This window comes from Ciconia boyciana, chromosome 5, assembly GCF_034638445.1.
Source record: "Ciconia boyciana chromosome 5, ASM3463844v1, whole genome shotgun sequence".
NCBI classification, from domain to species: domain Eukaryota; kingdom Metazoa; phylum Chordata; class Aves; order Ciconiiformes; family Ciconiidae; genus Ciconia; species Ciconia boyciana.
Window position 1 is genome coordinate 3574454 of NC_132938.1, and position 12443 is coordinate 3586896.

Consider the following 12443-nt stretch of genomic DNA (forward strand, 5'->3'; position numbering starts at 1 on the left):
ATGGCAGAGGTCACGCAACCTGCGCCCTTCCCGCTGGATCGCGATCCGCCGTCCTGCTGCAAACACAGAGGGCTGGAGGAGAACAGATGTAGGTCGTCGGCGGGAGGAGACGGGGAGAGAGGGAATTCAAACTACTCTTCCACAAGGATGTTGATGTTGGACTTAGACCAATATCACGGATCCGCACAAAGCATTAGTTATTTGAGAGTGACATTTCAGAAAAGCAGAGCTGTGTATCCTATTAGCTTGAAAACAATACAGCCGCACCAACGCCAGGACAGCAATGCCCCTGGAAACGGGAAACATCTATTTTCAGCACCTCCCCGTGTCCCCCCCACTGCTTTAACAAACTGTTTCTATAAAGATCGGGCAAATGCCCTGGAGCTTCCCACAGATACCCCCCAAAAAGCTCTCCAACAGGGACAGAGAGGAACACGGGGAAGGAGAACGTGGCAGTGTCCATTTTCTGCCCGGCGAAAAGTCTCTCTCGCGTAGCACCCCCAGGTCCCAGCGAAGCTGTGGTCCGTGCCCCCCCAAAACGTCCTGGCTCTTCACCTTGGCCACAGCAGAAGTCTCTGGGGGAGGTGGCAGCACTGTGACCATCCCCAGGGTGACGTTCCTTGTCCCAGAGCCCCGCATCGAGCTAGTTTCCCAACCTCACCGGGGGAATAACGGCATGAGTTTGCATCTGATTCTTGACGGAGAGAGACATAAATCCTCCCGGCAAACCCGGCAGCTCCCTGCATCGGCTGCGGCCACCCCGTGCACCTCCTTCCCTGCCATCGGCTGCTGCAGCAACAGGAATTAAAATAAAGAAGGATGAAAAACTCCGGCTGGGGCTGCAGTTTTATTTGCCTGCACCCCTTTCATTTCTAGAAATCTTTGTACAGGAGAGGAAAAATCCTTAAATATCTTCAAAGCATCCCACATGTTCGCAGCAAGCTCCCCCCAGCCAGAGACGGGCAGAGAAGGGATGACTAATTTTTTTAGCGTAATACGCTGTGGAGAGAGTCCTGCGAACAAGCAAAGTAAATTCCTGAGGCTCTCGGCAAGGACCCCGCCGCTCCTTGCGAAACTTCCCAGCTGGAACCTTGCAGCCAAAAAGGCAGAAAACATCGTTTTTCCCTCCTCCAGCAAACAGGGGCTGGGATTCCTTTCACGACAGTATTTGGATTTTAATGTCAGTCCATATTTAGCAGGAGGGAAAAAAGCCTCCCTTCCTTCCTGTCACATTTTCCACCCTCGATGACATCCAAGATCAGAAATAAGCAAGCGCTGGCCGAGGAGGGAGGACGCATCCACCCGAGCGTGGGAGAGCCAGGAGCGTGGCGACCCGTACGTTCCCACTTGGGACAGGCGGAGACACCGGTGAGGAAGGGACGCAGCCCTCGGACCTCGCGGCGAGAGGGGTGTCCCCTCCAACGCTCCGGCTTGGAGCATCTCCCCGAGGGACGGCGCAGGGTGGGAGCCAGGCCGTGAGCCCACAAGGCTGGCGTACCCCTCCCGAGAAGAAGCCTTACGTCCCCGGCACAGGCCGAGAGCCGCCGAGGAGGCCGTGGGTCAGGCCGAGCACAGGCGGTGTGCTGCTCGCTCACGGGGGGCCCAGTGCCGGACCCCCGGCGTCCTGCGTGCCGGTGTCCACGGAGCCCGGCGATCCTGCGGCAGGGAGAGGCGAGCCGTGGCGTGGCTGGAGATCGTGGGGCCTGACTGCTGCCCGGTGACGGGTGGCGGAGGGGGGGGTCCCCAGCTGGGACCCCCTTGGCCGCCCCTACGGGTGCGGGGCAGGAGGGGGCCGTGGGCCACTGCAGACGCGCGTGTGGAAGTTCACACGCCCACTCCGCCGTTCCCTTTTTATTATTATTTAAAAAATAAACCCCACGGGGCGGGGGAGGTGGCCGAGGCGGGCCCCACGCAGAGGCCGCGGACACGCGTGGGTGCCGCCCGGAGAGGCCCCGCCGGGCGCCCCCGCGTCGCCATAACAACCCCGGGCCCATCCCCACCGCCTCCCCCCCCGCCGGGCGGTCGCTCACCTGCGGCGCGGCGGGCGGCGCCGGGCCGGGCCCGCTCCTTCTCCCTCGCTGGCTCTCGCCACCGCCCAACGGCTCCGGTGCGACGCCGCGGCGGGCGGCCGCGACCATGGACGCCGCGCCGGGGGAGGGCGCGGGGGGTCGGGGGAAAGAAGGGGAAGGGAAGGGAAGGAAGGGCGGGGGGGGAGGCACCGCCGCCCCTCAGCGCCCCGCCGCGGGGCTGCCGGCCCTCAGCGGCGTCCCCGCAGCCGCCCGCCCGCTCCTGCCGCCGCCGCCGCCGTCGCTGCCGCCATGGTGCGGCTCCATGCAGGGCGCGCTCCGCTGACAGGGCCGGGGCGGGGCGAAGGGGGCGGGGCGAGGGGCGGGGCGATGCGGCCACAGCGGGATCCCTCCGCCAGGTGCCCGGGGGACGTTCCCGTCACGGTGCTGCCGCCTGCCGGTGCGGGAGGCGGCCCCGTCCCGCCGCCACGGGGTGACGGCCGCGATCGGCCCCGCGGCCCCGGGCCCGCCCCGCCGTCCGGATCCGACGCCGGGGAGGAGAGGGCGGGCACTTCCCCCCCTTCTCACAGCGCTTGTCTATCACCGCGACGGGCGTAGGCGGCGGCCAATCAGCGGCGGAGACGCGCGGGGTGGGCGAGCTCAGAGCCTTCCCCGGAGCGAGCGGCGGCGGCGGGCGCAGGTAGGGGATTTCTGCGGCGGGGCGGGGGGGGGAACGGGCCGCGCCCGGTTCGCAGCGGAGCCCGGGGCCCGCAGCATCCCCCGGGCCCGCCGAGCAGGGAGCTCCGGGGGGGCTCTTTCGAGTTGATTTCTCCCCGGGGAGCGGGAAGGCCGAGCTGCGGGGCAGGAGGGGGCCCGGCCGAGAGAGCAGGCAGGGTCCTGCCGCAGCCTGCCCCTCCCGCGCTGCCATTGCCCTGCCAGAAGGAGCGTTACTGCTTTTCCCCCGCCGTCCTCTTCCATCGGCGAGAAGCTGCGTCGCCCAGGGCCTAAAGCAGGATCCCAGCCTTGGCCGCCTTCGCCTGGCGTGACCCTGCGCCGCTCGTGTCGCGAGATCCCGCCGGCCGCAAAAAGGACGAGCGTCAACACGGGCTGGGCAATGGCAGGAGGGAGTTCGGTCTGTGAAAGCGGAGTCGAGAGTTGAACTTCAACCCGAGAATTTTGTCTTTGCGTGTTTTCCACCCAGGATTTCCCCCTGCGCCGATGGCCGCCGTGGCGAGGTTGAGCGTCTGTGCCGAGGTTGAGCGTCTGTGCCGAGGAGCCAGGCTCCTATGGAGAAGCCCAAGCTCCTATAGAAAAGCGGAGCGTTAGCAGCAGCCCTCCGCTCACGTTAAGTCTCTCTCTTTCTCTCGGCAGGTGCTGAGCCAGGATGGGTCTTGCCGAAGAGAAAGTGTACGACTACATTTTGAAAAACCTCAAGAATTTCAAGAACATCCGTGTGGCGTCGCTGGCCGATTCCCTGAGCTGCCTGACCGATGCTGACAGAGTAATTTCCTCCTTTCCCGAGTCCTGCCAGGCTCCTTCCCCAATGTATAGCTCAGGCAACGTATAGCTGCCTTACCTCTAAGCCAGAGCCTCTCTTAGATGCCCTGTGTGGTTTATTTAGGATGAACTTCACACCCGGGAGGAAACACGGGGGAGCCATGCGACCGTCTACAGGTTTTATCAGCACCTGAAGTGCCGGCAGGGCTGGGTGCCGGATCTCATCAACGCGCTACGCCAGAACAACGCGGGGCACCTGGCCGACGAGCTGCAGCACGTATATGACTCCTGCCAAGCCCGTATGTAGCCTCGTCAGCCCCGAGTGCTGCCCCAGGGGTCTGGTGGAGATGGGGACCTGACCATGTCTCCTGGTGTCCACAAGCAGCTGGTCTCTCGCCCTGCCCTGGCTTCCCAGGGGCCTTGGGGTGACTGTGACTGTCCCCAGGGATGTCCCTCACCCCGGTGACGTGCCTGGAGATGATGGGGTCCTTGTTCAAAGGTGCTTGGGTTGGCAGCGGGCCGGGTTTCTCACCGGGAGCGGAGATGGAAAGATGAACAAAGGAGTGCTGTGGGCTTGGCCGATGTGGGGACAGAGCAGGGACAGGCGAGGGGCTGCCTTGGCCCCACGCTCAACCTCTGCCTCCTCGGCTTTTCCCCCGATGTCCCCACTCACAAACTGCCTTGGCTCCCCCAGGTCCCCCAGCTCCCGCCGCTGCCTCCTTCCCTCCTGCAGCCAGCGATGCCCATCCCACCATCTCCTCCATCGGTGCCCAGACGCCGTCCCCGGGGCCGAACCCTGCTCCGGGTGCCCCGTTAGCTGAGAAGCCGTGCCGAGACCTGCCTGTCGGCAGCCATCTGCCTCTCCTGCCCAGTGCTGCCACCACCACGAGCATGGACCTGGACGCCAGGGCCCCGGTGCAGGAATCGGTGAGCAGGGCACGCGTCAGACGGGGACACAAAGGTCCCTTTTGGACAGGAGCGTTGGTGCGGTGGGGAGTCTGTGGTAGTGCCAGGCTCGGTCAAGAACACCCCAAGTAGCCTCTCGCTGCTGATCTCTGCTGCATGCTTGGTGCATCTTGTAACTTATAGCCTATATATGGCCCTATAACTGCTCCCCTCTCCTGCTTCCCCTCCATGGATGGGAGTGCAGGGTCCGCTCTGTTAGTCCAGGCTCCCCTCCACAGCCCCTGACCCCATGCAAACCTCCTGCAAGCTGTGCGGTGGGTGCCAAGGAGAGAAACGCTTCGTCACCAAGCTCGCATCAGTGGTCCTAGTCCCCCTCATCCTGGCACAGTGATTTAACACAGCTCATTTCCTTCCAGCTCCCCAAAAAACTCCTGGAGAAAGAGAGTCCCCAGCCGCCTCCGCCTGGGAGCGCGGTCCGTGACGGAGTGAGCGATGGGCACAGTGGAGAGGGGAATCTGCACCCCACTGAGGCCGTGCAGGCCGCAGTGGGGACCCCTGGAGCAGCCAGCGTGGTCGTACCATCGGCTGCCGCCCCTGAGCGGGGCCGGGACTGGCTGAGCCGCCAGCAGCACCCGGTGTGTGTGGACAACGGGTGTTTCGGGAACGCCAACCACCTGCACCGCGGCGCACCAGGCTTGGGTTTGGGCAGGTCTCTTCCACCGAGGGATGCGGGCACTGCTCGCAGCCCTGAACAGCCCAGGAACGAGCCCGAAGAGGACTTCTACATCTCCACTGCGTCGTCCCCGAGGCTGGAGGAGACCGCTTGCAGCGGGGGGCCGCAGCCCCCAGACTCACCGCCAAGAAAACAGGCTGTGCCTAGCTCCGAGCACGGCAAGCCCCCAGGCAGCTTCGTGGATGTGCGCAGCCCCCTCCTCATACAGCAGCAGTTCGATGCAGAGCAGAAGCGGGTTGAGATGCTGCGAGAGCATGGTGGAGGTGGGTTTCCTTCCCACCAGTTCGGTGTAGCCACCCTGCTGACGGGGAGCAGGGTTGAAGGTGCTGCCGGATGCCCGTCCTGCTTGACGGTGAGGATGGAGAGTGGCAGAGAAGGTGCAGGTGTGGGGTAAGGCCCCGCTGGGAGGCCACGGGGACCCTCCCAAAGAACGGTGGGAGCTGTGGCTGTTGGTGCCAGACAGCCCAAGGTTGCATCTGCCTTCGTGGCCCATGAGCACTCGTGGAGGTGTAGAGAACAGCTCTCTGTGCTGTTGTCACCCATCTCCTTTCCCATCTCCTGGGCCGCAGTGACCTCTTCCAGGAAGGGAGCGAGGTTGGGTTGTGCAGAAATCCAGCCTGGCTGCTTGTTTTCCCCTGGCTTTCCCTCCAGTTGTTGTTGCTCGCTGTATTTTGGCACAACATCCTGACCAGGACCTGGCAGAAACACTTCAATTCTGATGTAAAATGCCCCGGTTGAAAGTCTGCACCCCCATTTCAGCAGCCTGGGGCCACCCCGCTCTCAAAGGGAGGAACAGATCGGGGGTGCTGGCTTGGCTGGTGCCGTCTGGTTTACCTGCACCTACCGGGAGAGCTCGGGTGCCATGGCAGAGCCAGGGCCACGTTGTCAGCGCCCAGCAGTGCTGGGTCCTGCTCCCTGTGCCACCTCGTCAGCTCTGGGAGTATCCTGTTGCAGCAGCCTTGAGGAAGAGCAAAACTCACCTTTTAGGTCTCCTGATTAACGCAATACGTTTTGTTTTCTCCCCGACAGATGCTCGGATGGAAACGACCACCCCAGTTGCTACCTCTGCGCCCAGAGATGCTTCCACATCCTGCGACACCTCCCTGAAGCCTCCTGTACAAGAGAGAAAAGTGCCCGCCGGGGAGACGGCCAGCAGCACCCCCTCCGTGCCGACGAACGAGAAAGTAGGTGACCTTTCCCGTTGCCGCTTGCATTTCATTCAGGTCCTTGCGAACTCCCCCTGGTCGGGAAATTTTCTCCTGCAGTGTAAGATTTTGACCTGGTGGTGAGTTTATTCAGGCCTTTTTTCCCCACTGTGTTCATGTCCCTGTCCGGATGCTGTATTTTGGAGCATGGGAGAAGGGAGCCAAGGTTTGTTGGGCTTTGACTCCTTATTCCCCCTCCTTGACTTGCCAGTTAGTCTCCCGGCTTCCAGGTGCCTGTTTCCACCCCTCTCCTCGCTGCTTGTCTCGCCCTCCTTCCTTCCCGTGTCTCCCCTGAATCCCAAAGGCTCCCCGGAGCCCCAGTACCTCCCTGCTCTGCTCATTCTCCCAGCCCTGGGAGTCACCCGTGACCCAGCCTCGCTGTTAGTGGCTAGAGATGTGGTGGTTGAGCACTGAAGTGGGCTTGTTGTGTGATGTGGGTGCCCGAGACCAGGCCAAATGGGTGCTCCCCATGGCACCCAGCCCCTCTTGTTGTCTCCCAAAGGTGCTCCCGGCCTTGGCGGACCCTCTCCCAACTGTTGCGGAAAACTTTGAAGGCACCTCTGGGAGGACGGCCTCCCGGGTGAGCTCTGCCACAAGCATCTGGGTGTCTTGCAGCAACGTGGAGAGGGATGTGGAGCTCAGCAAGCCGAGCGTCCTCCTCTCCACAGCTGGGGAGAGCCCAGAAGCGGCCGGCAGATGGCTGAGCTCTCGGGGGCCCAGCGGCCCCTATTCCGGGGCGTCCGATAGCCTTACCTTCAGCAGCGACCCACTCATGGTGAGCACGGATAGCTCGAGCTCAGGAGAAGCGCTCTCCAGAGTCTCCTTGGGATGCCCGGCTCCAGCAGTTCATGAAGACCCTGGGGCAGAGGAGGCAGCTGGAGCAAGCAGAGGCTCCCGTCCGTGTCCGAGCTGGGACAGCACCTCCCTGGGCACCCACGAGGTCCACGTGGACCATTACCCCAGCACCCAGCTCGGGGCAGGCAGCGACCTCCGAGACGGAGCCAGTCCCCTTGGAAACTCTCCAGTTTTTGACTCCAGCAGGGGCTGTGGCACTGCGACCAGCTCATCTCAGGCCAAAGTCCCCCCAGGGGACAGCAACGGACCGTCCCTGCCATACATCGTTCCAGCTGTGGGCATCGCTCTGATTTCAGCTGTGGCGTTTCTGGTGTATGCTCGATTGCAGAAATAGTGCTGGAGTGGATGGTATGCCACGACCGTCACTCAGCCTGGGCGATTCCTCTTCGTAGCAGGAATTTGGCCAACGCGTTTGAAGCCTGAAGAAGCAGTGGGGGGGATGGTAGGGGCGTTGTTAAATCTCTTTCTGGAAGGTTTTGCTGGAAGAGGCCTTGGTTGTGTGATGCTGTTGAGTTTGGGTCTGTTCCCCCCCATTTCCCAACCATCTTCTTGTCTGTAGTCTTCTCCTTTTACACCCATAGAGAGGGTCTTGTTCAGGGAGTGATCCCTTGAGTCAAAAAAGGAAGTCCTCATGGTGATTCTCCACGTCATCCTTGTTTGGTCCCAGGAGGCTCCAGGGAAACATGTCCTGGTGGTCCAAGGGGTGACCCCCCGGGTCCCTCCGGGCAGTGCAGCAAGGAGAGGTTTTGCAGACGTCCTGTAAAAGTGGAGCTGATTTTGTTGGCTCTGCTCATCTTGGCTTGAAAATGTGCCCAAGGATCTATGCAGCAGCCTTCACCAGGCACCTCATGTTGAATTTGCCTTACTTGGTGTCTCTGGCTCTGCTGCTGGGACCTTGGTTTGTTTCTGCTCCTCCTTTCCCCTGGTGCTGGGTGCACGGGCAGGACACCGGTGCACCAAGTCACGCTGCCTTCTGCTCATTCGTGACGAGAGATGTCCCCGTGATGAGAACGCGCCAGGCTAGACCACGTACAAGCTCTCCCCTCTCCCAGGAGCTGTCGTCCTGCTTCAGTGCTTTGCTGTGGAGCATCCTCCCCTGGTCCTGAGGATCAGGGATGGGTTCTGGGATTGCTTCATGCAGCACTGACAGCCTGGGGATGAAGCTGAGGGTCAGGAAAGAGCCTCATCTAACCGGCTTTCTCAAGGATCAACCTCATTTCACCCCCTTCCGGCCAGGGAAAGGGCAATTATGCTTTAAGAGGAACATTTCACACAATGGCAGCATTAAGTGGACTCGTTCCCACACAGGATTGTTGGGTGTCTTTGATCTGTAGGCTGTATTTTTAGAGCCTGGCTTGGAGGGTGGATGTAGTTCTCGCCTTTCCCAATATCTGGTGCTATGGGATAGGAATATAGGAAACTCGTGTCCAGGCTGGGACGCAAAGAGGATCAACTCCGTGCACTGCAGGGAGGCCCTACCCAGTGGCTGAGATGCTCTGGGTTATCTCAATGGTCCTGTTTAAAACTGCAGCCCATAATTTCCCTGCTATCCCCAGGGATCAGCTTGGAGCACGAGGGGATTGGGCTGCAAGATTTCTTAAGATAAAATCCTCAAACCCAGATAAATATCCTCAGCTTCCCCCTGCCCAGGGCAGCTTTTGCGGGCAGAAGCGACCCTGCTCAGTCGCTGTTGGCACGCATTTCTAGCTCTAGGCAGAGCTTAGCGATCCTCAGCCATGCTGCCCGCTTCTTCTGTCGCTGCAGCTGCAGGCTGTTTGCCATCTCATCTACTCCCTCCTGAAAGCACAGGGGCACAAAAGTAACAAAACTACTTTTTTTGTACTTAGAGGGTTATTGTAGCTAGAGGATTTATTTTTTTTTTTTTTTTAAGCTCTGAAGATGCCAGCACAGACTTTCGGGTGTTCCCACCTTCCCGTGATTTGCTGGGGGGCAACAGGGGAGCTGTGGCAGGAGGCAGTTCTGGGCAAAATGTTTGGCGATCTGGTGATGGATTTGCACAGCAGAAGCCTCGTGCCGTGGGCTGGCACGGTTTCAATCCGGCGAGTCCGCAAGGATGCCGTGGGCTTTAAACTGTTGCTGATGGCCGGGTTGCTGATGGCTGGGCTGCGCTCCTAATCCAGGCTGTTGCTTCTTCCCTGCTTTACTGTGTCCAGTAACTTATTCCACCTGGATTCCTGCTGTTTGGCACAGCTTCCTGAAATACGACCTTCCTGCTGGCAGGGGAGCAGGAGGGAGATGAGCTCCCTGGCACCTGGCTGCAAAGTACAGCCATCGTGCCCGGAGCTTGGCCTGTGGTGGGAAGGGTTTGTCAGAGCCCCGTGATGGGGTGAACGGCTGCTCCTCCCTCCTAACACTTTCCCTTTGCCCAAAAATGCAAGAAGTGCCTCCCTTAAACGACAAGGACAATAAATATATGCAATAGTAAGGTGTTGATTTTGATCTGACAGGGCTGCTCTCCAGGTGAACTTGAGATGTTCATCATTTGCTCGGTGCCCGGCGCTTTATCCATCAGAGGAAGGGCTTTTAACTACCCTTCACCTCCTCTGCTGGGAGAGGGAACATGGGGGCTCTTCTCCCCATTTGAAGATAACATGGTGACTTGTCCAAAACCTCCCCGCAAGCAGGGAGAAGGACCCAGGATTCCCCATCAGCAGTCCCCAGTAAGCTGTTTTTTTTCCTCAGCTTTCATAATTTTGTCAGTGAGGGCTTTGTGGAGACCTGTCACCTCCCCGTGAAAGCTGCAGTTTTCAGCCCTGTGAATTACTCTTTCTTTGTAGCAGGTAAGGAAATCTCCCCAAATCCTTTCACCTTGTTAAAAGGCTCGTGTTTACTATTGAATATTGCACCGACATAAAGAGGAATACGTATTGTAAACCAGAGTACGTGAGCCTGCATAACCACACTGCAGAATCCATCCCAAAATTCGTTAAAGAGAGGGGGCGCGTGCCTTCTCCACACGCTTTCTGTGTGATTCGGAGGACGTCCGTGAGATCCCAAACCAGCAGCATCCGTACCAAGGCCCTCTTCTCTGACGCTTTACTTGCCTGCAAAATTCTTCACATATTTTCCTACTACTTTTTAGCAACGGCTTGTACGCTTTGCCTTTTCACGTTGAATCACTCTTGTGAAACAGCTGGTTTATCACCACTTCAGACTTGATAAAAGCACACGTTCAGTTTTCTGCTGTGAGGTGCCGGTATTTTCACTGTTGTAATGTAGCACTTTAAAAGCGTAATCAGCAGGTGAACCTGCAGGAGGGAACTGTGTCCCTGCATGTCTTTTAAGAAATAGAAAAAAAAAGCCTTTTACTAACTGTGTAATAAAATTATTTGCCACTTCACACACAACTTGTGAGGCTGCCGTCTGTTTTGTAAGATGAGGGGGGTGGATCTCAGCTTTTGAAGCCTCTCTGGAGCAAGGAAAGTTTTCATGTAGAAGTTGGCTGGAGAATTAAATCACCTAACTTACCCGCTCAGGGAGTGGAGGCTGCAAAGAAGGATCCAAACAGCTCTCCTCTGCTTTTTTTGGGGAGGGTTGCTGCAGTTCACGCACCTTGGTTTTCCTGTTTAAGAAGACAGGTGCTTTTAGAGAAGGCTGTTTGTACAACTCTTGCCATACGCCATTTCAAGCAACTCCGTCCGTGGGCATTGGGACTGTTTCCCTTGCTGTGGAGCTGCGTTTGGATTTCTTGGAGAACCCTTGCTGGCATGTTGAGGAGTGTCTGCTGGGAATTCGGCTTCCTCGCCTCTTCCTCCTCCTTGGCCTGCCTCTGGGCAGCCAGTTCTGGTAAGACCCTTGCTTTGATCTTTGGGGTTGCGTGTTGTGTGTGTCAAGGTGACACCTCCTGTTCCACCACCCCAGAGACTAGAGGTGACCTCCCAGGGTGTGGGGGTAGGTTCAGACAGTGCCGAGAACCACCGCATCTGCGGTCCTCTGGTGAAAGGGGCAGGTAAACCCCTCTCTTGCTCACAGCAATGTCTGGATCTGTGCCGGGGTCTTGAGGAGCGGGAGGTTTATGAAACCGTTGCCAGAGGGAATGCTTTGAAGGGCTCTACTGGCAGTGCCACAGTGAGACTGAGGCCATCAGTCCATATCAGGAAGAGGTGGACAGGATTTGGGGACAGTTTCCAGACCTTGTTTTGGAGCAAGCATAGGTCCCGGTCTAGAGGATGCCCACCAGGGCAGGTCATAGGAAGCGCAGACGGCAGGTTCAGGATGAGCACGGGCAGGGTGGTTCTCAATGCAGCGTATAGCTGAGCTGCGGAAGTCGTCTCCTCAGGATGTTGTGGTTGCCAGAGAGGAACTGGACAAGTTCTGGGCAGAGAAATGCACCAAAGGCTTTTAAGCAGAGGTCTGAGTTGCAAACTGTTGCAAGCTAGAAGAGCTTTTGGGAGAAGTAGGGCCATACGCAGCTGTGGCTGAGTGGTGGCAGGCTGGGAAGGAAGGGACTGGATGTAACCGGGTGGACACCATGAGCACATGTGTGCTGAGGTGGACAGCATGCACCAAGCCCAGCACACTGCTCACTCTGCTTCTTCCATGATCCAGATTGTCTGGTTGAATCAGAACCCGGGATCCTGCACAGAAAAGGGAGCTGGGCCACCTTTGCCACCCTGGCTTCAGCTCCGGTGTGCAGGCACCAGCCATGGTTGCTCACCAGGTACCGCTCCTCGTCTGCTGAACAGCTTTGGGCTTGGCCTGACCTGCAGAAAAGAGATGCCGACGTCACCCAGACCGCCGCCGTGCCCGGCTCCGGCTCACCCCTCGCTGCCGAGGGAGCCCTAGGGCTGAGCCGGCCCGCGGCGTATGCCTTTTGGGGACGAGTAAGAAGCTTTTGAGCAGCGTGATGGAAACAGCCCTTTTCAGTAGTGTTACATGCCCTCTCCACGCTGCCTTTCACAGAAGAGGCTCCCAAGGGCTCTGCTGTGTATTCACAGCCGAGACATCCCGCTAGCTCTCCTTGCTTTCTGCTTTCCCAGCTACAGCTCTTGACTTACAACCCCGGCATATGACACGCAGTCAGGGCTCGCTATCGACGATGCTCTGAACTTCAGGTGGCGAAGCTCGGCAAGTTTGTTTTTTAACAAAAAGGAAGGCAATGCTTCTAGAAAGAAGGGTTATTTTTATTCAGAGAGGTTATGCTTTATCTCTTATTGGCACCAACCTCATTTATATGCTTCCTGCGTTTGCCCAACAGGATATTAAAATTATACAAACTAA

At 58.7% G+C, this 12443-nt stretch overlaps 2 protein-coding genes across 6 annotated transcripts in view; one reads left to right on the top strand and one right to left on the bottom strand.

Moving 5' to 3' along the window:
* The window catches only part of PTPRA (protein tyrosine phosphatase receptor type A), a 132209-nt gene extending 129720 nt beyond the window's left edge, over positions 1–2489 (bottom strand). The window contains exon 1 of one of the 3 annotated variants that reach the window (XM_072863356.1): positions 2031–2489. Coding sequence is in view for 1 of the 3 variants with exons in the window: in XM_072863354.1 (XP_072719455.1) it covers positions 2031–2138 (108 nt within the window). In the remaining 2 variants the exon portion in view is untranslated. The remainder of the gene's footprint in view (positions 1–2030) is intronic. The other 2 variants (XM_072863354.1, XM_072863355.1) reach the window with 2 other exon arrangements.
* Positions 1346–10564, top strand: MAVS (mitochondrial antiviral signaling protein). 3 transcript variants are annotated; one of them, XM_072863361.1, is made up of 7 exons: positions 1346–1368; positions 3378–3507; positions 3628–3802; positions 4198–4430; positions 4826–5405; positions 6172–6326; positions 6850–10564. In XM_072863361.1, the coding sequence occupies exons 2-7, from the start codon at positions 3391–3393 to the stop codon at positions 7534–7536; spliced, it is 1947 nt and encodes a 648-aa protein (XP_072719462.1). In that variant the 5' UTR covers positions 1346–1368; positions 3378–3390; the 3' UTR covers positions 7537–10564. The 3 variants fall into 3 exon arrangements, with proteins under 3 accessions (XP_072719462.1, XP_072719461.1, XP_072719460.1); XM_072863360.1 differs by lacking the exon at positions 1346–1368 and adding an exon at positions 2497–2706; XM_072863359.1 differs by lacking the exon at positions 1346–1368 and adding an exon at positions 2752–3241.
* Positions 10565–12443: the final 1879 nt, after the last annotated feature.